General features: G+C 46.3%; 2 protein-coding genes across 6 annotated transcripts; one reads left to right on the top strand and one right to left on the bottom strand.

The window, feature by feature from the left end:
- Positions 1 to 60: 60 nt before the first annotated feature.
- Positions 61 to 19367, bottom strand: PRUNE1 (prune exopolyphosphatase 1). 4 transcript variants are annotated; one of them, XM_001491319.5, is made up of 9 exons: positions 19033 to 19367; positions 17602 to 17948; positions 11764 to 11856; positions 11017 to 11219; positions 8880 to 9064; positions 7980 to 8138; positions 6380 to 6474; positions 4583 to 4741; positions 61 to 1975 (listed from the first exon to the last, which is right to left on the bottom strand). In XM_001491319.5, the coding sequence occupies exons 2-9, from the start codon at positions 17638 to 17640 to the stop codon at positions 1547 to 1549; spliced, it is 1362 nt and encodes a 453-aa protein (XP_001491369.1). In that variant the 5' UTR covers positions 17641 to 17948; positions 19033 to 19367; the 3' UTR covers positions 61 to 1546. The 4 variants fall into 4 exon arrangements, with proteins under 4 accessions (XP_001491369.1, XP_070124403.1, XP_014595245.1 ...); XM_070268302.1 differs by having other exon boundaries at positions 11684 to 11856; positions 19033 to 19174; XM_014739759.3 differs by lacking the exon at positions 8880 to 9064 and having other exon boundaries at positions 19033 to 19174.
- Positions 19034 to 27333, top strand: MINDY1 (MINDY lysine 48 deubiquitinase 1). Of its 2 annotated transcripts, XM_070268300.1 has the most exons (10): positions 19034 to 19627; positions 21792 to 22597; positions 22991 to 23048; positions 23465 to 23529; positions 23946 to 24104; positions 24473 to 24575; positions 24909 to 25051; positions 25883 to 26074; positions 26399 to 26554; positions 26793 to 27333. In XM_070268300.1, exons 2-10 carry the CDS (start codon positions 22145 to 22147, stop codon positions 26871 to 26873), a joined length of 1410 nt encoding a protein of 469 aa, XP_070124401.1. In that variant the 5' UTR covers positions 19034 to 19627; positions 21792 to 22144; the 3' UTR covers positions 26874 to 27333. The 2 variants fall into 2 exon arrangements, with proteins under 2 accessions (XP_070124401.1, XP_070124402.1); XM_070268301.1 differs by lacking the exon at positions 25883 to 26074 and having other exon boundaries at positions 19442 to 19627.
- Positions 27334 to 27479: the final 146 nt, after the last annotated feature.

A 27479-nucleotide genomic window follows, 5' to 3' on the forward strand; every position in this document is an offset into this window, starting at 1 on the left:
TAAAACAATTATCGAGGGAATGGCTTGATTACAGTTGTAAAAAGAGGCAATAAGACCCCAAACAGGAAAAAAGTATTTAATACTTTAACAAAATGCAAAATAAAGTACCCAAGTTACAAAACATAAATTCCTTTGGTTCAGTAATCACACCACTATTTTTACCTTCCAATGACTACAGACATCACACCCTCAAGGTGAAGTCAGACTGTCCCCCAAACACTGAAGACGTCATGCCAAAACCATCACAGACCCTACTGTTCAGTGAAACCACTGGCAACTTTCATGGAGCAGAGCTATGGGGTAGGAAAAGGGGGAACAGGTTGGTCTGAAGAAAAAAGGGAGTCTCTACACATGCAGAACAAATCAGTGGGAGGGAGCTCTTTGCTGGGTCACTATGTACGAGTCATATCCCTGTACATGCTACATGAGGCTGAGTCTCTTGGTACAATCACATACAAATACAGACAATCCAGTGACCCTGAGCATTCCCAGGGAAAACAGGAAAAAAACCCAGAGAAGCAGAGGAGAGAAACAATGGCAGCAAGAGGCAGGTCACAGAACACCAGAGAACATCTAGTCCAGATCCTTAGTTTTACAGATGGGAAAAATGAGACCTAGAGTTTCTTGCCCAAAGATACATAGTTCATGGTAGTCGGTATCATCCTTTTAATATGAGCAAGAAGACAATGAGATGGACAAGAAATTGACTGATCCACCAAGGCAGGGGACAGAGCCAGGGCTCTCAAGGCAGTTTTGCTGTCTTTTGGGAAGAGTGTCTACAAGGTCTTAAGGCCTTCCTGGGTGTCTCCTGAACTCTCAAGAACCAGGGGTCTTCTGGGTCTCTTCAGAACCCTGTGGCCCTGGGACAGAGAGATCCAAAGAAACTGAAAGCCAGGCCACCTGATCAGGACAGATGATAATGGTCTCCAATCTGCTCCCAAACAATCTTGAAAGAGCTACAATAAGTTCAGAATAGAAATTTAGCCATCTCAGAATCAGACACCATTACCAAACTGGGGACAGAAAGAGGAATTATGGAGCTAGAAATCTGCTAAAGGCTAACAACCGGAATAAGTTTCCAAAGCACACTCTATTTTCTATCTAGCTTAAAGTAGGGACTCAATAAATACTCGAATTAATAAGAGACTAAATGAATACCTGGAGACATGGATTCAATACATGAATGTCTGATTCCATGAGAGAGATTGGTACTGAGGGCACTTTTGGGATACACATTCTTTTTGTGCTGCTCTGCTGGAACTGTCTATGTATTACATTGTGCCCGTGGCAAATGAAATAGAGGAGAGTCAGTGCAGATTTAAAGATTTAAATTAAACAATAAAATGTGTCTGATTTGAGATTGGGGGGACAAGGGAGAAAGCCATTCCTAAAGCAGCTGCTTTCTTCCACTTCTTTCTCCTCCCAGGTTTCTGAGAACGGTACACCAGATCCCAGAGCAATAAAGTCAGAATTGCTGAAACATCTTAAAACATGCATTCAAAGTGGTTCAAGCAACCTCTCTCACTATCCCCTCCCCTCCCAATGGTCACTTCTTGGACAGGGAGGCAGCGGTAGACTGTGACAGCGAGATCTGACTGCACTTCTCAAAGATGGCCTCGGCCGAGAGTTTAGGCAGCCCCTGATCCAGGGGGCACTCATCCACCAAGCTGTTCATGGGTGTGGGGGGCAGCGGAGGCTCCTCCTCATCTTGACTCAGTCCAGGAGTCAGGGAGTTCCCTGCCCTGTCCAATTCCCTGTCCACCTGATCCCTGGACACACCCACTGTCTCAGGCTGCCCTGAAGGAATCTTCATGGAGTCAAAATACGCTGACAGGGCTTCCTGGAGCAGAGGCAGAAGTTTCTTTCGAGAGACCTGGGTGTTGCCTTGAAGATAGGCTTGGAGGTTAGGGTGGGAGCTTGGGACAGGGCTCAGCTTCAGGGACGGAGACTGGGAACGTTCCAGGACACCACAGATCTAAAGAGGAGATAAGCCAGGGAAACAGTATATAAGGTGGTGAAGCAAAGAGCTAAGGCTTCTAAGTTAGAGGCTTCTCTTACAGAAGAGAAATATCTTCTTTTCATTAAGTCCTCCAGAGTTCAGTTTTATTGCTTGCAACAAAAGATACATCAGCTAATATACATAGTATTTTAAAGATTTTATTTTTTAATTTTTCCTTCTTCTCCCCAAAGCCCCCCGGTACATAGTTGTATAGTTTTAGTTGTGGGTCCTTCTAGTTGTGGTATGTGGGATGCCGCCTCAGCATGGCCTAATGAGTGGTGCCATGTCCGAGCCCAGGATTTGAACTGTCAAAACCCTGGGCCACCGCAGCGGAACTCAGGAACTCAACCACTTAGCCATGGAGCCAGCCCCTACAAAGTATTTTAGAAACAGAAGAAACACTTGAGATCATATATTTCATTTTATTAATAAGTAAGCCAAAGCCCAGAGAGATTAAGTGTCTTGAGAAAAATCATGTCGATGATGGTAGAGTCTGAATCAGAAACCAGGACCCCCAGCTCCTAACCTAGTGTTTCCAAGTATATTCCTGTGCTCAAAAACTTGAACTCTATCCACAGCTGGGATGAGACAAGCATCTACACTGAAGTCAGGAGAAGGACAGAGGCACAAAGCATGACTAGATCAAACTGGGGTGGGAGGTATGCCAGGCATGGTGCCAAGTCTGACCATTTACAAATATTATCTCATTTAATCCTCACAACCACCTTATAAGATTGGTATTACTATCACCCTCATTTACAGGTAGGGAAACTGAGGCTTAGATAGATTAGGTAACTTGCCTAAGGTCATAGTTTGAATAAAGCAAAGGTGACACTTGAATCCAGCTCTCTCACCAAAGCCGGTGTTCGAAATCACTCTATTATACTATTCCTAACATAGAAGGAAGAGAGGAAATGGTAGGGCAGGCCGTGAAGAGGACTCCCATTTACCAGCCCAGAGGCAGCCTGGGCAATGGCAGAGCCATCAGAAATCTGCACAGCCTCAAGGGCCAGCCCGGTGGCACAGTGGTTAAGTGCGCACATTCCGCTTCGGTGGCCCGGGGTTCGCCGGTTCAGATCCCGGGTGCAGACATGGCACCGCTTGGCAAGCCATGCTGTGGCAGGCGTCCCACGTATAAAGTAGAGGAAGATGGGCACGGATGTTAGCTCAGGGCCAGTCTTCCCCAGCAAAAAGAGGATTGGCAGCAGATGTTAGCGCAGGGCTAATCTTCCACACACACACAAAAAAGAAATGTGCACAGCTTCAGATGAGCAGCACACAGGGGCTGTGGGAGGAGAAAGAGGGAAGATTTCGGAAGGTGGGGAGAGCACTACTTACAGCCAAAACACCCTTGTCTTCATGACATGATTAGTAAGAGCCCCCATTTACGGAGTGCTTACTTTGTGCCAGCAATGTACTTTACGTAAAACATGTTAAGTTTAATGATCATATTGGACTAATTACTAGGTAATATTAGGCCATTTACAGACTCAGAAGTCAACTGACTTGCCTTAGCTCAAAGAGCAAGTAAGTGGCAAATGTGGGATGGAAAAGCATGTCCATCTGCCTTTAAAAACTGTAGTTCTTGGGGCCGGCCCCGTGGTGGAGTGGTTAAGTTAGCGCGCTCCGCTGCAGGCGGCCCAGGGTTTCGTTGGTTTGAATCCTGGGCACGGACATGGCACTGCTCATCAAGCCAGGCTGAGGCAGCGTCCCACATGCCACAACTAGAAGGACCCACAACAAAGAATATACAACTGTGTACCGGGGGGCTTTGGGGAGAAAAAGGAAAAAGAAATTTAAAAATCTTAAAAAAACAAAACAAAACTGTAGTTCTTTTCACAATGGCAAACTACCTTCCACTAAATGGAATCACATTTGCTTCCTGGAGGAGAAGACAAAGGTGAAGAGGGCCGGGAAAGGGCAGACACACCTTTTAGGGCCACAAATGATTACCCAGCTCTATTCAGACCAGTCTTCAGCAGTCTTCACATAGCCCACGCAACCCAAAGAGTCCCTGCAATGCCTTAGGCCACTTTTAAATTCCTTCCTGGGCTAATCAGTAACCAACAGAGGAAAAGAAAGGGGAGGAGGTGGGAAAGGAGGCCGAACGGATGATCAGGAAAGAAAACAAACCTGCTCCTAGATCACTTCTTGACAGAGTTACTGCTACACCGAGTAATTAATCCTTGCATGGCTGGCAGTAGAAAAGGTTTCTCTTTTGTTTCCAATTTTCAAGGCAATGGGTAGAAAAAAGGAATTGACTTTCAGGGACGAGGAACTAATGATTAAACCGAGATTCAGTTAAAAACTCCAGATTTATAACATTTCCTTTCAACCAGATTTCAAGTTCGTTCTAAGTAGGAATTGTATCTCTAATTCTCTTTGGCATTTCTCTTTCTCAACAACAGTACGATAAGGATATTCACAGAGAGAATGGAAAAAAGTGGGGAGACAGGATTCTCGAAATAGGTCAAGGGACCTCTGAGTAAAGATAAGAACAAGGAGACGTCTTTACAGCACAGGGCAGTGTGTACAGGCTGAGCCCTGTAGGGCCCTCAGGTTGGAGAAGGGACAGAGACTCACCGTCATTCGGAGCGCTGCATGGGGACAGAAAATAGCTAACTGCCGCACTGGCTCATTGTGAGTGTTGAAAAAGATAGTCATGGCGACCAAGACATCATAGCTGTGAGCCTGGCAGAAAGCATGGAGGTCTGCAATAAGGCCAGACCTCTGCAGAAAGGCCTGAAAGAGAAGAAATGGACAGGGATGAGGGCTACCGCTGGATCCTCCCTGTCACCATCAACAAAAAAACGCTTAGGAACTGCTTCTTTGCATGTTAACCTGGAATTCGTACTCCACAAAAAAGGTATCTAGGATTTACTCTGTGCTGTATAGGTGCTGGGAGGCAGCATGTAGAATGAAAAGACAGGCTTTAGGTTCAGACAGAACTGGTTTCAGAATCAGCTGCATTACCTATTGGCTCTGTGGTCTAAGAGCTACATCAAGTTCCCTAGAGCTAAGTTTCCTCATCTATAAAGTGGGATAAAACAGTTACCAAACATGACTGTGTGAAGAATTAAAAAATGGTAATATATGTAATGTGTATGGTATGTATAAGGCTCTCTTGCTCTTGCAATCAAACAAGCAAGGTCTTTGCCTTGTGGGTATTTTTATTCTAAAACAGAACAATGGGGCATATAAATAAGAACAGACATGTGACAAGTGCATCCTTGGCTCTTCATTCTTTGCCAATCTACATACTCTTCTCCAAAATCTCATGCAGTATTTCCTCTAACGAATAATACCACCAGCTGTTTCAGACCAGCGCTTTTCTCTACCCTGGGCATTTCTATTGTGACCATTTGTACTGTGATTACGGTACTTGGCAAGCCTTTTATGTTCTTATGTTTGTTTCTCAAACTAGGTTATGAGTTGAAAGGGAAGAGGCCATACTATTTTGTTTTATTTAATTATTCAGTATTTTTAGATGGTATTTAGTAGAAAGCTGTGCGGACTATGAGAGTTACATGTTTATATCAGGTTGTTGAATGATTTAAACCAGTATGATATGGAATCAGGTGTTAAAACACTGTTATCGTTATTGAGCATCCACTATGTGCCAGGATAGTCAAAGGTGCTGGAGATATAGCAGAAACAAAATAGGGTCCCTGCTCTGCGGAGCTGATAAACTAACAGAGGAATATAGACAATAAACAAGGAAATCATGAAACATTATTTCAGTGTGTTAGGTACTATGAAGAAAACAAAATAAGATAATTGCTAGAGATTTTTAGCATGGAGGGTATCACTTCAGTTACAGTGGTCAGGACAAACCTCTTAAAAGAGGAGACATCTGAGCTCAGAATTGAATGATAAGAGGGAGCCAGCTCTGCAAAGGGAAAAGCAAGAGCAAAGGCCCTGAGTGGGAATGAGCTTAATGGTTCCAGGAACAGAAGGAAAACCAGTGTGGCTGCAGTATCATGAGTGCAGGAGCAGGGCTGGAACGAGATGACAACAGAGAGAAGACAAGGGCCAGATCAAGGAGTAAATCACAGTAAGGCCTTTAGATTTTATCAGGAGTGCAATGAAAAGGCAGTAAAGGGAGGGGGCTGACATGATCTGATTTCCATCTTGAAGAGATCACCTGGCTGCTGCGGGGAGAATGGTTCGTAGGGATGCAAATGCAGAGGCAGGGAAAGTAGGATGGAGGCTATTACAGCAGTGCAGTGAAAGATGACGGACGGTGGGAGTTCCAGCAGAGAGGGAGAAAAGCAGACAGGAACAAGACATGTTCTGGAGGTGAGCCAGGAATGAGGGGCAAGGTTACACACGCAGCTGAAGGTTTTTCTCTCCCCACCCACGCCTACATCTTGCCCTTACCTCCAAATCCATATATATTGTACTAATGGCCATCTTGGTGCTTTGTCTGGAGATGGTCTTCTGGTCCTTTCTCAGCATCTGCTCAGTGGTCAGTCCTAGAAAGTGAATGCGAGATTTGGGGTCAAATAAGGGAGCCCAGGGCCCCAAGACCAGGAAGATGAGGATACCAAGATGGGTCAAGGAAGATGAAAAACACAGCCTCTCTTTGGGGTAATGAACAGAGGAGATAACCGAGAGTGCAATGATGTAATAAAAAATTACTTTAGGGGCCGGCCCCGTGGCCGAGTGGTTAAGTTCTCGCGCTCCGCCTGGGCGGCCTGGGGTTTCGCTGGTTCAGATCCTGGGTGCAGACATGGCACCGCTCATCAGGCCATGCTGAAGCAGTGTCCCACATGCCACAACTAGAAGGACCCACAACGAAAATATACAACTACGTACCGGGAGCACTTTGGGGAGAAAAAGGAAAAATAAAATCTTTTAAAAAACATTACTTTAAATAATAAAAATTACCTTAAATTACTGGGTCACAACAGTTATCTTTAGAGCAAGGGACTTTGGAGAGAAAGGTAAAAGGAAGAAGGAGGCTTTACTTTTGATTTTTTCCCTTTCTGTGTTGCTTTAACTTTCTAAAAGTACATGTGGTACTTTTCTTTCTATTTATGTTAACAAGTGGTAGCTGGGTAGAAAATTATGAAAGTTTTTGTTCTCTTCCTTTGTCCTTTATTTATTCACCCTAAATGTTTCTTCTGCTTCCCTAACCAATTATCTAGGTCTCACTCTGATAATTTAATATTTTCTTGGCATATTTTATTTATATGTCTATATTCTCTGAATAGACTGAAAACCTCTGGGACTCTTAATATATTCCTCATCATCCTCCCCAATAGCCAGGATAGAATAATCCAGTAACTCACTGATTAGTTCATGATCAGACTCACACGCTATCTCATTTCTCTCTGGTATAAAGCTTAAATCATGTATGCTCTGGGGCCGGCCCAGCGGCTGAGCGGTTAAGTTTGCAGACTCCAGCTTTGGTGGCCCAGCGTTTCACCAGTTTGGATCCTGGGTGTGGTCCTAGCACCACTCATCAAGCCATGCTGAGATGGCATCCCACATAGCACAACTAGAAGGACCTACAACTAGCATATACAACTATGTACTGTGGGGCTTTGGGGAGAAAAAAAAAAAAAGATTGGCAACAGATGTTAGCTCGGGTGACAATCTATTCTTTTTAAAAAAACAAAAGGTGGGGGCCGGCCTGGTGGTGCAGCAGTTAAGTTTGCACGTTCTGCTTTGGCGGCCCGGGAGTCGCTGGTTTGGATGCCAGGTGCGGACATGGCACTGCCCGGCAAGCCATGCTGTGGCAGGCATCCGACATATAAAGTGGAGGAAGATGGCACGGATGTTAGCTCAGGGACAGTCTACCTCAGCAAAAAGAGGACTGGCGGCAGATGTTAGCTCAGGGCTAATCTTCCTCACACACACAAAAAAATCATGCATGCTCTGAAATTGCTTGATGGTGTTCAGGAATATAGGGAACAAGGCTTGCCCACCTGTTTTCTCATGTGGGAGGGAGAGAAATCAGTTTAACAGTTCATACCTGATACATCAAACTTTGCCTTTTGCAGAGAATCAAAGATGTCATTTCTCTTGGGCAGATCTGGGAAGAGGGCCTCCAGTTTCTCCACATATTTGTTATCCTTTAGGGTTGCCTTTCCAATGTTAAGGTCCATGTTGACACAGTCCAGGATGATTGTTCCTGTGCAGAAGGGAGAGGGCAGAATGCAAATCTTGCGGCCCTCCATTCACAACTACTAGAACACACATGGCCCTCAAGCCAAATGGACACAACACAGAGGAAACTCACTGAAAACAAAACAAGAAATGGGACTGTCCTGAGTTAGACCTCCCAAATCCAAACTAAAATGTAGGCAGGGAAATGAGGAAAAGGAAGAAAGGAAGCCTGAACATCTTAATCCTTGGGGATTTTGAAACCTAGTCAGAGAGATGGTCTCTCTTCTGTAGGCCAAATTCCATTAAAGAATCTTATAAGCTGGAAGAGATAATCTAGTCCAACTCACCCTCTTTCTGTTTTTTTTTTTTTACAAATGCAGAAAATGAGAGCAAGAAAGGTTAAGAGATTTGCTCAAGGTCACATAACTACTTCCTGGGCAGAAATGGTATTGGAATCCATTTCCTGCTTCTTTGGCTAGTCTTCTTTCCATTATACAATGCTGCTTAATAGGCAGCTTCTAGATCTATTGTCCCGTGCTTCCATTCTGCTTTCTCCAACAAAGTATCCCACAGCCCTTTAAAAAACAAAGTATTTGATAGCCTTTCAATGCTTGATTGCTCTCTGAAAGAACCCCATCTTTTGGTATGGACCGAATGGCTTTGAGAGGGTATGCTCAGGCTGGAAGAGTCTAGACTTTTCCACTCTCCCTTCTCTGGAATGGGAATAGAGCAACTAGTCAGGTCCCAATCCCCAAGCCACCCTCACCATGCAGAAGGGCTGCAGTTTGCCTGTCCAAGATCTCTGGTGCCCCCTGCAGGATTCTCTCCGTCACCAGGGTAGCGCAGGACCCCACCAGCTCAACTGAAACAGGGCAGGGAGGGCAGTGTTTCTGCTCGATGGGCCGGTGGTCTAGCACCTCTGCTACTGTCTCCTCTAGGGCTGCGTCACTTCTGCGTGAGGAAGCGGGGGTGTGGGGAAAAGAGAAAGAGAGACAGGTAGGGGTACTCCAACTGCTTCTAACCAATCTCCCTCTCATTCACGAAGGAAAATGCAGACACTTAGACCTTTGGTCACTTCGACCTCTGCCTCTCTCAATTCTTTAATGTTATGACTGAAGTCATCTTTAAATGGAGTATAAGTGAATTTGGCAAAGTATCTGTTACCAATATCTTAATGCACATATTTGATGTCCTTTAGGGTTGCCTTTCCAATTGACATCCTTGACATCCAACATCTAAATCTCTCCTGTTCCCTTAATTCACTTAATACTCAAATTCCATGCAGGTCACCAGATCCTATGGCTTCTGTCTCAATTCCTATTCCTCCCCTCCTTTCCAACCCTCTGCTACTGCCTTATTCTAGGCCCTCAATATCTCTCATTTGGGTTATTCCAACAGTTTCTTAACCAAACACCTGCTGCCAGTCTTGGGCCCTCCTAAACTGTGCTCCACAATGCTATCTGAATGATCATTTGAAAAACGCCAATTTGATTCTGTTAGGACCTAGAATAAATATAATTAACAATAGTTCCCCACTGCCCTGAAATAAAGTCTAACCTCCTTGGCAGGGCGTACAAGGTCTCCATGATCTGGCCCTGCCTACCCTTCTAATCTTATCCTTTTCCATGTCCTACTTCTCCCTCATATTTCATGCTCCAGCCATGCAAAACAAATTCCAGTTCCCCCAATTCGCCATGCCATTTCATGCCTGTTTGCTTTTGCTTACATTAATTACTCTCTCTGCCTGGATGCTTTTCCTGACTACCTTACCTCCCCATTCACTGAGCAAACACCCTGTCCTCTTTCAAGACTGAGATCAAGGGTCAACTCTGTTAGGAAACCTTTCCTGACACCCTCTCCTCCTCTAGTACATTTAACTGCTGTGTCCTTCCTGCACCTCCTGTTCCCTAGAGGGATAGTTATCAATTACCTCTAATACCCATTACAATGACCCGTTTGCCCAGTTCCCTGTTCCTGACTGAAAGTTTCTTGGGAAGAAGAACTGTCTCACCTTCTTCCTCTAAATAGACATTTATTAATGAGTGAATGGGTAGATGGATTAATGCCCTTAGGCTACCCTCTGTCAACGTCCTGCTATAACCAGTGTGCTCAAAGAAAAAAAACCACATTTTAATATTAGCAGGAGCCAGACAGACTTAGGAAGGTCTCATATTTGCGTTGCTTTGTCGGCAGTTTTTTTCCAATCCTAAATAAGGGATGGAATTATGGTAGGTGTGTACATCTGTTAAACAGACACTAATGAAATATTGCCTTATGTAGGAAATAATTTTGCTAACTTTTTAAAAATTAAGAATAGAGTTGCGACCATCATTCAAATGGTTTCTCTTATAATGAATCTGCCATTAAATCTTTTTTTTTTTTTGAGGAAGATCAGCCCTGAGCTAACTGCTGCCAATCCTCCTCATTTTGCTGAGGAAGATTGGCCCTGAGCTAATATCCGTGCCCATCTTCCTCTGCTTTCTATGTGGGACGCCTACCACAGCATGGCTTTTTGCCAAGCGGTACCACGTCCGCACCCAGGATCCGAACCGGCGAACCCCAGGCCGCTGAGAAATGGAACGTGCACACTTAACTGCTGTGCCACCGGGCCGGCCCCATGCCATGAAATCTTAAAATAGTGATACCAAAAGCAGATTTAAATGATTTTTGAGTTATCCTTTAGTTTGAACTCTCCATATTTCTATTTCTTTTCATTATTTGCATAGCTGGAGAACTGACAATATTTTTTGTTAATTTTCTATATCTGATATGACCCATCAATTACAATTAGCCTGTGAGATCCCTGAGAGCAAAAATTCTTTCTTCCTCTCTTTATATCTTACTCATCAGAGCCCAACATGGCACATGATAAGTATCAGCTTAACTAACTTCCTTCCACTTACTTGGGTAAGACATGATGGTCAACAAGGATGAGAGTGAGTTGGCCAGCTTGGTGCAATGCATGCAGGTCAATCTCATCCCGGAAAATCAAGACGGACTCTGGAATGTGCATCTTCTGAAGGAAGAAGACGTTGTCGCCTCGTAGAGGTAGCTCAGAACGTTTTATATTTAAAACTGGCACAAAGACTTCCTCAGTCTCAGTCGTCTGGATAGGAAAGTGAAAAGAAGGTATGGCAATATTTTGGCATAGACAGGAAAATTAACAAGACTATTGGAATTGAGGGAGACATGATCTTGGGTAAGTTAGGGCCTTTCTCAAAGTCATAATTGCCTAGACGATAAAAGTAAAAGGACGACTCTTGCCCTCTCCTTCTTAGCAATAACATGAAGGTCAACAAGGTAACTCATGGAAAAGACCTAGTTCCAGATGTTGCAGAGAAGGGATCATCAGTCTTCAAGAGCTTACCTGGGCATGTGGAATACACGTTAGGTCTCTGATACCCACAAGCAACCCAAGGATACACTATCTGAATATTGCTTCATAGTCTATAAATTCTTCAAAATACATTTACTCATTTGATCCTCACAGCAACACTGCAAAATATTATCATTTCAGATTTTATAGATGGTGACATGAGATACTCAGCAAAGTGAAGGGATTTAACTTACCCAAGACTAAATGGTGTTAAATAGCTGGGTCTTGAATCCAAATCTTGTCATTCTAAGGGACTCTGTTCCTAAGTACTCACCTTTGCCAAGTAAAAAGCCAGGGCGAGAGCTGACACCATGGAGTCCAGGTCACAGGCTTCATTTCCCAGCACAACATGTAGCGGTCGGGACTCCTGAGGGAGGAAGGAGAATGAGAAAGGAGCAGAGCATCTCTATCCATTTCCATTTACCTTACACTCATGTAGGGCTTCACACAGCCTCTCATTCATCTTCAGAGGAGGCAGATGGGTCAGATAATCTCATGGATCCTCATTTCATGGATGAGGATATTAGCTGGGAGGGCATACATGTTTTAGCTAAGCTTTAAGCATTCCACACACATCTAGTTAGTGGAAAAGTGCTCTTTCCTCTCTACTGCAGTGTCTCCTTGAGGGTGAACTTACAGAAGAACAGTAGTAAATAACTCTCTGGTTTCTTATACTGCTTTGAGCACTTCAGCAGAAGTCAAAGGTAGAGCATCTGGGGTAGCTGATGTATTCAAGCCATATCAACCCTAATCTGTTTTTTTCCCATTTTCAAAATAGGGAAAAGAATCCTTACACTTCTAAATCATGAGACTCGGTGAAGAGACTTGTAAAAATAAGATCTAGTCCATTATCCAGTTGTCCATGAAAACTCCTAGCCTGAGGAACCTCAACAGTAACCAGATAGAACTAACACTCTCAAACCCAAGAGACAGACACTTTCTCCAGCAGGTTCAGATTAAAGTAACAACAGTTGCTCTGCTGCTGGAACTTTTATTTTTAAAGCTTTGAAAAGTCCAGCTGCTGCTAAGAGCTCTGAGGAGGGAGGAATATCTGCTGTTATTATTAACCTTGTTCCCTTACATCTCCCTGGCTATCCGAGTTTTAAATAAAATACTTTAAAACCTACAGTGCAGAGACAAGGGTTTGTTTTGTTTTGAAACATCGACTTCGTGTGCCATGCACTGCTCTAACATTTTTATGTGCATTAACTAATCATTTAATGCTCAAAACAACCCAAGGAGGTAGGCACTTTAAGAATTATTATTTCACTCCAGGTATGAGCATTCTGCCGGGTGGAACGAGGCCATAACGTCCGTGGCTCGGCTTAGGGCAGAGGATTCTCTCTTAGCAGTTTACTTCTGAACTTCCATCTCAGCCTGCTTCCGAGAGAGGAAGGGACAGGCGAGACAAAATGAGACATGCGGTTACCAACAGGGTTTCTTAATTTCAGCACTATTGGCATTTTGGACTGGATAATTCTTTGTTGTGGGGGCTGTCCTGTGCATTGCAGGATGTTTGGCAGCATCCCTGGACTCCACCCACTAGATGCCAGTAGCACCCCCAGTCATGACAAGCAAAAATGTCTCCAGACTTGCCAAATAGTCCCTGGGGGACAAAATCACGCCAGTTGAGAACTACTGGGTTACAGAAAGGTGAAAATCCAAACACTCGGCCTTCTTCAGTCAGGGAAGATTCACTAGATGGAAGAGTCTTAAAAAGTGGGAAGAGCTTCAGAGGAGCAAAACATAGGAGGGAACAGTTACCGAGTAATATAAGTTTAGGAAAAAAGGAGAACCTAGGGGAACCTAGAACCATGCTCCCTGTACCAGCTGATAACTGCCCCCCTCTACACCCCTGAAAGCCACAAACAGTAAGGGACAATTTTAGAAGACTTCTGGTGGTATAAATTACCCTATCCAGTTACTAGATAGGATTTTGTTTTTAAACCACCCTCTTCCCCATCTCCTACTCCCACTCCTAGAGAGAAGTACAAAAGGCAGAGGTTACCTGTCACGGTTTTGGGCAAAGGGCCCCTGAGCAACGTCTGCCCTTAGGTTCTCCTTGCGCCCATTTCTCTAGGTTTACTTGAAAGGTGTGGCAGCCAAGACCCATTCACACTGAACAGCATGAGAAAGGGGAGATTCTTTTCAATATTAAACTCTTTTCCAACACAATGTGAGAATTCTGTACCAACACCCCTGTCCTATGGTACCTCCTCTGACTCGCAATTCCTAATTCCTCGTCCTGATACCAGAGAAGGCCCCTCCATTTCCTGGATACCAATAACTGCCCAGATGGCTGTGGACCAAAGTGATAACAAAGCACTTGAGATAAGTGGCTGCACAGATAACTTGCTCACTGAAGCAGTGAGGGGGGGCACTATGTTGTCTAGAGAGGGAACTATATAAACATGAGAGGCCATATGGCCTTCACTTCGGAGAAAAAAGGTAACAGGAACAGAGAAAAGCCAGAGCAAGCGGGAGAGACCTGTTGCTGGGCACAAAGAGGCCCTCAGAGAACCTTTCTGAAACTCACTTACATTACTGCCGCTTCATTCCAAGCGGCAGCTGAATCAGGACCAGTCAGAAACCCAGCACTGAGAGAAGGCTAAGCAGAAAAGCAGAAGGCAGGGACCAAATACAACTTCACAGCACTGAGGTGAGGAGAAACGATCTCAAGAGGAAGGTGAATAACTAACCCCTTGCACTCAGCCAAGCCCAGACAGCAACCACAGGAACTAATAGAAAAGGACTACTCGGGCTTTTAGCAAATCTTGGGACAGGAGGGATGGAGGGAGCGGGTGGCATTCCCTCCTCCTGTCAGCACCCACCAGCATGCCAGCCTGACTGGTCTATTTACCACCAGCAAAACATGATGTGCACATTTTCAGCTCTGCCCTGGGCACTATCTGTCCTTCTCTGTCTGAAAGCAGCAGAACTGCCATTTGGAAAGACCACAGCCTGGGGCTGAATCCCAGCTCTGCTTCTTGCTTGTTGTGGGACTTCTGCACCTCTAGGTCTCATTTTCGTCATATAAAAATGAGGATAATACTGTAACCGATTTCATGAAGTTGTTGTGAGGACTGAATGAGACAGCACACAAGCTCCTGTTCTGGAGGAAGTAAGATGAGCTCCCTTCCATCTTCTCCTTTCTCTCCCCCTCCCTGTCCCATCAAGCCCCACCTAAAGCCCCTGGTCTGTGAAGCCTTCCCTAACCACATAGGCCAGAGCAGTCCTCTTCCTCTAAACCTCCAGCTTCTAGCCCTTGTGGCTCTCACATGGAACTGAGCCTTAGGGAGCTTGCTGTCTTTTCATGGGCAAGTATCCCAAATCCTTCACATAGCTTAGGAGTTAGGTAACAATATACTTTGTTGTTCAAACTGGGATAGTTTTGAGAATGAAGAGGGATGTGATGAGTGATTATCTCGGAATAAACAAAGACTGTCGTGGGCAAACTGGGTATACAGTTATGCAACTGATAAGGCACCATTCTCAACTTCATTTAGGAAAAACATATGTAACTCTTAATCGCCACCCCATTCCCCACCAGCTGAAAACACAAGCCAAACAGCCTGTTTTCTGACCATGAGAAAAGTTCAGGGCAAATATAGCTTAGAGCATAAGGAAACCTGAGCTGCCAGTGGAAGAAATACAACCTGAGAGTCACAAGTAAATATAAACTTTTTTTTTCTCTGAAAAAAAAAAAAAAAAGACACTATTTGAAATGACTATAACGTGATGTTCTTTGTGGCCTCAATGGGGAGAGAGAGGATGGGCTCTGGGCTGGCAAAGTAAACCACTTCCCTTCTGAAGCTGAATATGGTCTCATGCCTACTCTACAAAATAGTTAATGAGGGAGGAAAAAAAAGGAGATGAGGAACCAGAGATAGAGAAGGGCTTCTAGCAGAGAAAATGGGACTGACTGACACTGATGCAAATTTCTAAGGATAGCTAGCCACTCCTGATTCCTACCTCATGCCTGAGAAGTGCAGATGACACAGATAAGAGTTATCAGAAAGCTTCTGGAAGAACATCTAAACTTGCATGCAGCCCCACCCTGAAGCAAAGATTTTTCCACACTAGGAGTCAAAGATGAGTCACCATGAATAGGGCATTTAGTCAGGATTTCTTTTAAACGGACATCCTACTATCATTGCGGCAGAGGCTGTAGAAAATTTCTCTGGTATCAAATGCTAAAAATATGGTATCAACATGAGAGTTGGCTGGGTTATCAGCTGTCTCTATCCCGTGTAAAAGTCAAGCATTCACAATTCCCTAAAAGTTATATTACAGTTTAACAGAAACATTCAAACTTAATAGTGTCTCTGTCTAAATCACATCTTTCTTTACACAAGGAAAAACAGTGTGGCCTCTGGGGAATTGGATGGGGAGAAGAAAAAGGATCTTTTTTTTTCCATTTCATTTCCTTTTTGTATTTAAAATTTTTTACTATGTACATTTACTACTTTTATAATTAAAAGCAATCTAAAAAGTTGGCCTGTATGTCCTGCCACCAGTGTACCCACTAGCATTCTTCAAATCTAATTTTCTCATTTCTTCTGGCCCTTGCTATGCTGTGTGATGGTGAGGGCCCTAAGATACAACCTCACTGTCACAAGTTTGGAAAAAAGGAGATCTAGATCTTGCTCCTTAGGGGAAGAACGCGGTAGAGAAAGGTCAGGATACCAGCAATACTGGAAAAATCCAGTATTTTTCAGCGTCATACTGCTGTAGAAGATATACTAACCTGGTATGATTAACCTGGGGGGGCCTGTGGAGGGTAGATGCTGTAAGATAGATGCATGCAATAAAATGCTATTTGGTGAGCTTTCAGGTCCAAGGGCTCTTTACCAAATGGTGGAAAAAAGAGTCATTTGGGTTACTGGGGGGAAAAAGATTCAATTGCTTAGCACTTTGAACGGTGCCACAAAGACTCTACATTAGTCCTGCAGTGAGCACCCTGTGGTGGAAATCAGAGGTAACCAACATGAATTGGTTCCAAATTGCCTTACGCATTAAACTCTCCCCAAATTTGTATTTCACAAAGGAAAATTTGGTGTAATTGGTATTAAAATTGAACGTCACCCCTGTTCTTCAGGTGAGGCTATTCATTTATGTCAGCAGCTGAGTCTGCAGGAGGAATTAGGTGACTTTCAGGATTTGTAGATTCCAGGGGAATTTGTAGAGTATAAGATACTTAAAAAGTTAAGGTATAATCAACCATCTGTCTAGGTTTCTATAGGGGCAGTGAAATTTGAAGTAGAGGGGTCAGGTGAGCTCCTGGAGCCTCTCTCTGGTCAGCTTTTTGCTACTAACTGGGGATAGCAGCCTAATGCTGCATGGCCAGTCAGCATGGCTGGGAGATTCCAACTGGCTCAGAGAGTACCCAAAATAAGCCACAAAGCATTCAAGAGTCATGCTTATAGCTTTGATTCCAAACACACTTTGTGCTTATTCCTTCTAGGCGGGGGATTTTTATGTAATTTATGTCCGTTAAGGCCGAGGAAGAAAACTGGAGGCAAAGGAATGCAGGTGGTGGGTCAACAGATAGGCCTGATGTATTGTGTATGTTTAGCTTAAAAACAGATTTAAAGTAAAACACCATGACCACCTCTAACTAGAACGAGTTAGGCCAGCCAGACAGAAACGGCGGTTCAGAGGCAATAAAGGCGTAGGCACCGGTTCCCTCGTACCCCTGGGGTTCACGTGGAGGCCCTGTGAGCGGAGAACTCAAAGAGGGGCGGGGAGAAAGGAATAAATACACCTTGCAGGGCATGACTGGCGGCGGCACAGTCGCCTTTTGACGGAACAAACCCAGGCAACAGCGAGCGGAGGCTCAGATGCAGGACCCAGACCTACGATTCCTCTTCCCCGTTCTCGGGCAGACCCCAAAGGCAGGGAGGGGGGCAAAAACCGGGAGACTGAGCAGTATTCCCACTCTCAAGAGCCTGGTTCCCGTTCCTCACTACTCAGGCCTCATCAGATCCCAAGCCCCCTCCCCACAATTCAGTGTTCCCTCCACACAGACCCTCGGGGCTCCCCAGATCCCACATCTGCCTTCTTTCTGGACCCCATGGTCCATTCCTTACGATCACAGATAGGGGTCCGTTACCTGCAGAGCAGCTCGACAACCCTGCAGGTAGTCCTCCATGATGAAGCCCAAGGTGTGCCGCCGCCCCTCGCCGTGGAGAAGTTACCCGGCGAATGAGCCCCGCCCCGGACTCCAGGGCTTGAGGCTAGAGTCAAGAGGCGGGACTCGAACCCTCCACACAACGATTTGGCCCCGACCCCCGGGAGGAAGTGCGTAATCAAGCGCTCCGGGAGTCCGACGTCGCCACGCCCCCGGCGGCGGAGGCGGAGTTCTGCGCCCAGAGACTCACGGGACGACTTTCCCGAGGCGCTAGGCGGGGCGGGGCGCAGTGCGTCCTGGGAAACGTAGTCCAGAAGCTCCGAAACGTCCTTAAGAATTGAGGAAAGGAGAATTTTCTGAGATCATTCATTTGACACACAAGTGTATATGTGTCGCAGTAACCTATCTTTGTGACATCTGAACTTTATCTCTCGGGTCAGGCTAAGTATAGCATCTTTCCATATATTACGCGGAGTGTCTAGTTGACATCTTAAATTACACGTGGCAAAAACAGCTCTTCATCTTCCTTTCTCAAATTCTCCTCTCTACCAAACTGACCCATTACCACTAGTTTTCTGATTGTCCATATTATGAAAACATTGGAATAATCTTTGACCCCTCTTTTTTACTTAATTCCTACAGTCTCTTGCCAACTCCTGCTGCTTTTTCCTTCACAACCTGTTTTTTTCTGTAGCCTCAGCAAATGTCTTCCCATTCTTTTCCTGGACTCTCCTAACCTGGGTTCTTTGCTGCCTGCCTCCTTAACTGTTCCAACTGCCCTTTCAGCCTTCAGAGTTGCCTGAAGTTTCATCCTGCGGCAGGCAGCCTTGTAAGTAGAGTTTGGAGGGCCCTTCGGAATGTAGCTTGGGCTCCAACCTCCTTTAACTGCCACCTTCCAGCCCCACGGTATGCAGAGTAATGCAGAAAAATGTACTCTCGTCGTCAGATTAGTTTACTTCCTACCACCGGCCTGACACCAGTTTTTCCTGCTCCCCAAGCTAGGAATTGAGAGGAGGTGACTGATGACAGCTGAGCCCTGTGGTGGGAACAAGGACCAGAGCACAGGACTATTGGATCTCCTGCTGGCTCAGCTGGTTCTCTCCCTGCTGCACTCTCTTCCCAGGGCCTGGGGTTTCTTCCACATCTTCTGCACTGCCGGGAGCACAGCCCAACCAGTTTCATTTCTAGACTAAAAAAATGATATAGTGAGGACTTGGAAAGGAGCAGTATTTTTTTTTTCTTTTACATTAAATGGGTAAATATGCAAATATCACTCTCTTTGGCCCTGCTTCTCTGGATCCACAGCGACGGACTGCCATACCCAGGGAGAAAGCCCAGATCCAACAAGCTGCTGCTGTCCAGCCCGGCTCCTCCCCACTCTCTGCAAGGGCACTTGCTCTTCCCTATTCTCACCAGAGAGGCACAAGCGCTCCGTCCCTTCCAGCGGCAGGCGGAGGGAAGAGAAAGGGTCTGTTGTTTTTCTCTCCTTGTTTCTCTCTCCCTCACTGCTGATCACCAAGCTGCTGACCAGGTCAGAAAGCCCCGATGGAAATCCTCCAGTGCTGGGCAGGCCCCTCCTCCTCCAGGGAGCTTGTCCTTGACTAATTTTTCTTTGTCTCGATGGGAAAAAAAGAGAGAGAGAAAGAAGAAAAAAGAAAAACCACAAACTTCCTTTGAAAACCAGCTTGCAGTCTGGGCCTGGAGCGCATGCCCTACACTCAGCGACTCAGGAATCCTGAAGACGCTCTGAGCCACTGGGGAGCACTTGGGCTGAGCCCCTACCTCCCCCTTGGTGCCCCCGGTTGGTTGTGGGCGTGAGTCCGGAAGTGGCCAAGACCCAGTCAGGACTGCCGCTCATAAACCCGTATAAACGTGTGTAAGCTCTGGTGTTGACAGCTGGAAGGCAGCTGGGACCGTGGCGGGGCCCCTCCTTGTACCCACCTACCCCATCGAATTGCCAGAGCTGAACCCTCCTTCTCAGTCCTGGACCAGCACCTACTTCTTTAAGGTAAAAACTTGCTTTAACTATTTCCTCATCTCCTTTCCTACCCCCAGTTCTCTTTTTCTTCTCCAGCTCTGGGGAGGTGACACCGACTGTCCTTCTACCTTTGGTCTCTACAAGTCTGGTTTGGGAGAGGAGCTAAGGCAGGAGGAATATGTAAAAGGGATACCGTGTGGTCCCTTGATTTCTTGCTTTTAATGAAAGCTTCTCCCTCTCGCTAGCAGGTAGACAGGCACTGTGGCGGTGGTGGACTTATTCTGAGGGAAAATCTAAAGGATTAGTTGCATGAAGATTTGGGTCAGACTGAGAAGGCGATTGGAGTGGGGCAGTAAGGGACTTGAGGGAAGAGGAAAGTTCCCGGGGTGCGTGGGGGGACGGGGAGTGTCTGATTGAAGCTACTTACCCATTTCATATGCTTCTTCCAACTTTTGGCTATTTACTGCCATTGGCTAGGGAGGGGCCAGGGCTGCTGTAACTCCCTCACCAGCAGAGGATAATTCCAGCTGGAGAGAACATGTAGGACTTGAGAAGAGCAGAGGAAAGGAATGAAATTCTGACTTGTTTAGTACCCTCCCCCTCATCCTTTCCTGCTCTGAAATACTCCACTCCACCAGGAGTGCACTTTGTAGAATGGAGATCCTGCATTACATTTCCTGCCCCTCCTCTTAAGACTTAGCCCACTTAGCTGTGCCCAGTTTCTCTGAGACCCAGTTCCCTCTGGTGTCCAGCTTGTGGTTTCCTTTGGCTCATCCCTCTGGTCAGCTAGCTGCCCAACCCCCACTTAATTATTGATCATTTCTGGCACTGAACAGAAAAGATAAGAAATGAGCTCTGCTTTTCTCCAAGCTTTTTTCACTTTCCCAGTCTCTGGTTTCTGCTTCCGATGCTCATCCTTGTGCCATTTGGGAGGAGGGGAAAAAAAGAGTGAAAAAAAAAAGTGTAAGACCTGCAGCCCATTTTTGCTACTCTGGTTCTAAATTAACAACATGTAAATGAGATGCAGCTAGCATGAATTATATTCGAATCAGGAGGATGATCAAGTGAGCAGTTTGGGTGACTAGGCTTATTTGGATAACTTTCATCTTCCTCAACTTCATCTCCAAGGCCTTTTGCTAGCCCCAAGTTCCTGTCAGTTTATGAGAAAAAAATATAGTCTCAGGTTAGGAGGCAGCTAGAGAAGAAATTCCTAACAAGTTAATTTCTCCCCTTTTCTCACCCTGAATAAGGGGGAGAGGGGAGCAAGGAGGATGAAGGGAGATGTTTTCTAGAGGGCGGAGTTTGTGGGTTTTCGTCGTTTACTATCCACAGCATTAATTAAATGTCTACCTCTGCTGGACTTGATGGTTAGTGCTGATAGAGAGCAGGTTGAACAGGTCCAGTGTTCATATCTAAACTGACCCAGATGGGAATAGACAGAAAGAACATGAATGTAGAGGGAGTATTTTTTATGTAAACCAATAATCAGCCTTTTTATATTCCATATAAATAGTGGACAAGAGAGTATCGCTGAGTTTAGACAGTTTTTAGAGCAAAGAATAACTGAGGAGAAGTTGCTATCTCAACTCCAGCTGTCAAGAGAAGCTTACTGGAAGAATTTGTGCGAGGAGTGATTTTTGTGCCCCTAATCTGAAGTTACTTATCAGAACCAGTTTCTGATTCAAGGCTCCATGGCCTACATTTCCCCTCTCCAGCCTACAGGAAACCCCTCCCAAAACCTGTTTGCTGTGATGTGGGATTGTGTAAAGTTCAGTGAAGGCCTTCTTTGTCACTAGCGTTTTGTCTTTAGGGGCAGGATACTGACTCTGTGTCTCTGCTCTTCACCCCAAGCACTATGTGGCTGTTAATCTTTTCACCCTTGGGATGAGGCAGAGAGACGGTAGCCCTAAGGCTACAGGCAGCCCGCGTGTGCTCAAGATGGTCCCTGAACAGCCAAGGGGCGGGGTTTGGTGTAGGGCAGAGGAATCACCCCCATCCTGGCTATGGTGGGGGTTACTGATGTGATACCTATTGCCAGGTAACAGGTCTAAGCTAAAGAGCTGAAGATCACTGTATTAATAACCATTAGTATAGTTTTAATATTTCCTTCTCCATCTCTTGCCCTTCTGTCTTTCTCCTTTTACTCTTCCTTTCTGTCCATCTTTTCTCCATTCCTTGTCCTTACCTGTTTCAGGAAAGCTGACTCCGCCCGATGTCTTCAATCCCAGAGGAATCATCCCTCCCAAGCCTGAAAGCCCTGTGCCCTCATTGGTCCCATCTGGTCACAGGAAGTTAGAGGTGAAAGAGCTCAGCCTAGGGCCCTTCTGTTTACCCAAGTTGTACTGCCCAGAAGTGACTGTACATAAGACACTATCTAGCCTTCCACACTATGTTCCTTTTCCAAGACTTTTCTGGATCCATTTGCTTTCCAGCCCAATGATTTCCTTCTTCTTGGATCAGTCTCCCTTTTGCATACCAAGCCTAGATTAGGCAAGTCCTGGAGGATAGTAAAGTCCTTTGATGCTCCTCAGTTGACCCGTTTTGACCATGGAACACCATCACCCTGAGCATCCAGCCTCTGATAAGGCCAGGACTGCAGAAACAGTCATCCCTGAAAACCAGGAGGTCCTGTCAGAAGCTGATGAGCACCCTCAGGACAAGGATGCCGGAGATGCTGATGGGGCTGCCAGAGAACAGGATCCAGTAGACCAAGCTGCACTGCTGTCCCAGGGCCAGGATAACCTTGAGTCCCCTCCACCTGATGCTAGCTCAAGCCAAGTGAGGCCAGCCCAGGGGACGCAGCCTGACGTAGAGACAATAGGGGCATGCACCAGGCCCCAGGAACTTCCCCAGTCCCCCAGGGCCCGACAGCCTGAGCTAGATTTCTACTGTGTAAAGTGGATCCCGTGGAAGGGAGAGCGGACACCCATCATCACCCAGAGCACTAACGGCCCTTGCCCTCTCCTTGCTATCATGAACATCCTCTTTCTTCAGTGGAAGGTAAGAGAGAGTTTGGATGGGGACTCAGAAAATGTTGGGGAGAGAACTCTTCCTTGACCCACCTCCTTGGTCAGACTGCTTTTCTCAAACCAGTCAAAACTTTCCAGATTATTCTTCCTATTTCTCCAGCTTGTATAATGAGAGAAGATGTTCATAAAAACAAAACAAAACAATTATCTGTCTACTTCTGTCTCTTCTACTTTCTAGCAAATGGGAATGCCTTGCAGTATCTCACATTCATTGCCTTGCTCCAGTTCCAAGCCTTTTTTTCTACCACACCTTACCGCTAGACAACCCTTGCCTTCCCCCCCACCTTTCTATGGGTTCTTCCTTCAGTGCTGTGTGAAGGAAAGCACACACGTGGCTTACCCTTTGATCACTCCTTGCCTCCAGGTGAAGCTGCCACCTCAGAAGGAAGTGATCACATCAGATGAGCTCATGGCCCATCTTGGTGAGTGACTGGGACTTGAAGAGGAATTACCCAAAAGGTTCAAGAGCTAGCCATTCAGCCAGAAATTCAGAATATTGAGGGATTCCCCATTTTGGTGCTCTGATGTGGCAGGGAGGGCAAAGGTCTGTGGGGCTTCTCTGCGAGACTGGAGAATGAAAAGCAAAAGTCAGGGTGTCAGGAGCCCTGAGTTGTAATGCCAGTTGTGCCCTTAGCTTTCACAGTGACCTTGGGTGGGCCCTTCACCTTTATGAGCCTATTTCTTTCTTTGAGAAATGAAGGGTCTGTATTAGATTCTAAGGCCCTTTCCAGCTCTGAAAATCTGTGGTTCTGTGACATTACCCCCATTCTCCAGGCGAAAAGGAAGCAGCTTTTGGGACAGTTGGTGGGGTAAGTTGATAAGGAATCCTGTCTTGTAGGAGACTGCCTCCTGTCCATCAAGCCCCAGGAGAAGTCAGAGGGACTTCAGCTTAATTTTCAGCAGGTAAGGCAAAGGTCTGTGGACATAGGGGTTTGCAGGTTTGTAAGGGGACACCCAGGCTATTAAGAGAAGCTTTTCTGCTGCTTCTTATGAGAGTTCCTTGAACTATGATTTTTTTCTGCAGGAGGAGGAGGGTATATCTCTGTCTAGAAAATATGTTCATTTATATAAGATAAAGAAGTGTTGAGGCAAGGGAGGAATGGAATGGCTTATAAGAGAACTGGAGAAGAAAAGCAACAAGATCAATTTTTTATTTCAGGAGATGGGAGTGGAGTAGGGGGAGGGGAGACTAGAATATCCATAATTTTCTTTTTTCTTCCCCAGCTTTATTGAGGTATAATTAGCATACGACATTGTGGAAGTTTAAGATGTACAACGTATTGATTTGAGAGATCCATTATTTTTGTTTCTCCCTCCAGAATGTGGACGATGCAATGACAGTGCTGCCTAAATTGGCCACGGGTCTGGATGTCAACGTGAGATTCACAGGTGTCTCTGATTTTGAATATACACCCGAGTGCAGTATCTTTGACCTGCTAGGCATACCTCTGTACCACGGCTGGCTTGTTGATCCACAGGTGAGAGTGGGAGGGTCCAAATGCAACTCTTATCCAGCTCAAGCTGACATGAGAGAAGCAAAATTTTGTGTGTATGTCTGTGTGTGGGAGGTGGTTAGGGAGGTAGAGATTAGATTGGTTTGGGAAGGGATTAGGGTTTAGAGGCTGGACCCAGTGCAGAATTCCTTGAATTTTAATCCTTTTTTTTTTTTTTAAAGTAACTTTCAAATCCAAGCAAGCCACATGCAAAGTTCTGTTGTCAAGTTCTTTTGCCAACAGAATTTCAGGAACCTTTGGTCATAGGGTTGCAGTCCTTGTGGGCTTGGTTCATTTCCTTCCTGAAAACATCTCAGTTTTTTTGGTACCACCCCACTCGGTTGTCCATGCAGAGTCCTGAGGCTGTGAGTGCAGTTGGGAAACTGAGTTACAACCAGCTGGTAGAGAAGATCATCACCTGCAAGCACTCCAGTGACACCAACCTCGTGACCGAAGGTGCTGTCCCTCCCTTGTCTTCTGCGGAGGGAATCATGGCTACTTAGGTTGATTGTTTACTGTCTGCCTCCCTGTCCATATCCTGCTAGAACGTAAGCTCAGGAGAGGGAGTTTGGGAAATTGTCTGTTTAGTTCGCAGATGTACCCCCAGGACCTGTGTGGTACCTGGCACAAGGTAGCTGCTTAGTTAGTATTTGTCGAATGAATGAAGACAGCCAGGTTTCAGGAAGGGATTTCAGAAGGTGGGAGTGACCCCTCGGGCTTTCTGGGTGATCCTTCCTATTGTGGACTTTGGATTTAAGCCAAGTACCCCCATCTTGTCCCTTCTGCCAGGCCTGATCGCAGAGCAGTTCCTGGAGACCACCGCGGCACAGCTGACCTATCACGGACTGTGTGAGCTAACAGCCGCTGCCAAGGAGGGTGAACTTAGTGTCTTTTTCCGAAACAACCACTTTAGCACTATGACTAAGCACAAGGTGATGAGGGTTTGGATGGGGGGGTTGGCATGCTGTCATTTCCTCATGCCTTTTTCTTCTGGGTCAGTGTTTCAGTTAGGATAGGGTTGATTAAGCTCTAGTAACAGATGACCCTGGAGATCCCTGTGGTTTACCACAACCAAGGTTTATTTCTTGCTCATGCTGCATGTCCATTGAAGATTGGCTGCAGTTCTGTCCCATATCATCTTCGCTCTGGGACCCAGGCTGACAAAACAGCCTTTATCTGGAATATATGCAGGAAAAGAGAGAGAAGGACACTATGCACTCGCTTTTAGGGCTTCTGCCTGGAAATGACACGTGTCATTTGTGCTAACATCTTACTGGCCAGAGCAAGCAGTAAGGAATAAGCCTGCCATCAATGGGACAGGAAATCTTCTTCCAGGAAGGGGCAGTGGAATTTTTGAACAACATTGTAGTCTTCCAAAGTTAGAAATTGTCTAAGCTCTCTAAGAACTGAGTAGAAGAGGGAAAGGTCTTTGGTTCTCAAAGGATTTATCCTCATAGCCAATGGGTGAGCCCAGAGAACCACAGGAAGTAGGGTAGGAAGCAAGATCTTATGTGGGACCCCAGCCCAGAGGACTCTGTGTTTGACCACGATGACCACCATACTCATACCCAGCTGGCCATACTCAGACATCCCTTCCTTCTCCCCACAGCCGCACATGCTTATAAAAGAGACACATGCTTAGACTGACATGTTCCAGCCAGCACACCAATTGATTCAAATGGTCTCTGTGCATCTCATTGATTTCTGGAAGTATCCCCCCATATCACCTATCCTACCAGCTAGCTTTATCCTTCTCTTTGCAGAGTCACTTGTACCTACTGGTCACCGACCAGGGCTTTCTCCAGGAGGAGCAAGTGGTGTGGGAGAGCCTGCACAATGTGGATGGAGACAGCTGCTTTTGTGACTCTGACTTTCATCTAAGTCATTCCTTAGGCAAGGGACCTGGAGCAGAAAGTGGGAGTGGCTCCCCCGAAAAGCAGCGGCAGGTAGACCAGGTGTGTGGGGCCTTTGGGAAGGGTGCAGAGACCACGTTTGCCTCAGGGAGCTTTTGGCCATGGGCAGGCTGCGTGTATTTTATCGTCTAGAGACCATGACATGACACCCACAGCCCTTTACTCTCTGTTACCTTTGGACCATCTCCATGCTCAGCGTGTATTCTCTGGGACCACAGATAATAGACTTGGCTGTGTGTTTTGCTCTGGAGGAGAAGGAGCTGGAGCTTATGAAGGATGAGGAAAAACTGGTTTGGAAACCTAAACCTAGCCTGAATATCCCCCAGGCCCCAGCCCGCCTCACAGCTCTTGTTCTTTGCTCTCTAGGACTACCTGATCGCCTTGTCCCTGCAGCAGCAGCAGCAGCAGCCACAAGGCACACTGGGGCTCAGCGACCTGGAGCTGGCCCAGCAACTTCAGCAAGAGGAGTACCAACAGCAACAAGCACTCCAGCCTGCGCCAGCGCGGGCCCCGTCGCCACAGGTGAGACCTTAGTGCTGCTCCTCCGGCCTTCCCACATCTGCGGGGTTCCAGCCCTGCCTCCCCTGGTCCAGATACTTGTTATTCCTGCGGTTGTCTCCTCAAGGTTTCCCTCGAGGCCCTTTTCCTGTCTGTCCCTCTCCCCTGGGTCCCTCCGTCTCCTGACCCTGGTTCCATCTAGAGTCTCTGTCCTTGTGCTCTTCCACGGTTGATGGATGAGCAATTGTTAAATCCGTTACAGGGGAGAGGAGCCAGCTCCGGACGCCCAGCCGGGGAGCGTCGGCAGAGACCGAAGCAAGAGTCTGACTGCGTCCTCCTGTAGCCTGCTCGGTGCCACGCTGCCCAGCCCCTTCTTTCAGAGGCGATGGTTATTTTGCTTGCTCCCCCCAGCTCAACCCCTGAGATATGCAGGGTAACTTATTTGTGGACTCTTGGGGATCCAAGCAGGCAGTAAATGCCGAGGTCAGCCTCAGTGACGTCCTTGCCCTCATGTGCTGCCTCCTTCTCTTCCCCCCAATCATCCAGGGCAAAGCTGGGGTTGGTGGGGTGAGGATTTCTGATTCCCAACTCCCTCCCCCCAGACTAGTCACACTAATATACAGACTCAGGCTCCAGGGGGCAGTCCTTGTCTAGAATGCATCTCCCCTACTTCCCACCCTTGCCTGGCCAGATCCTCCTGGCTATCCTGCAGGCCTGTCTCTGTTTCAGGGTTTGATTTGAGTTTCTATATCCATTATTTGTAATGCCTTCCTAGGGATTTGGAAATAAAACTTCTTTCCTGAGATCTCTTGTTTGTCTTACCCTGCAGCAGTGGGGTTAAGTATTTGACCCAATTGAGGAATGCAGGGGGGGCAGGGCGGAGGGTGAAGAGGAGTGGGAGGGCTTGCCTGTCATTTCTAATAGAGCCAGCAGAGGGAACCAAAGCCCG

The sequence above is a fragment of the Equus caballus genome, chromosome 5 (genome assembly GCF_041296265.1).
Source record: "Equus caballus isolate H_3958 breed thoroughbred chromosome 5, TB-T2T, whole genome shotgun sequence".
NCBI lineage: Eukaryota > Metazoa > Chordata > Mammalia > Perissodactyla > Equidae > Equus > Equus caballus.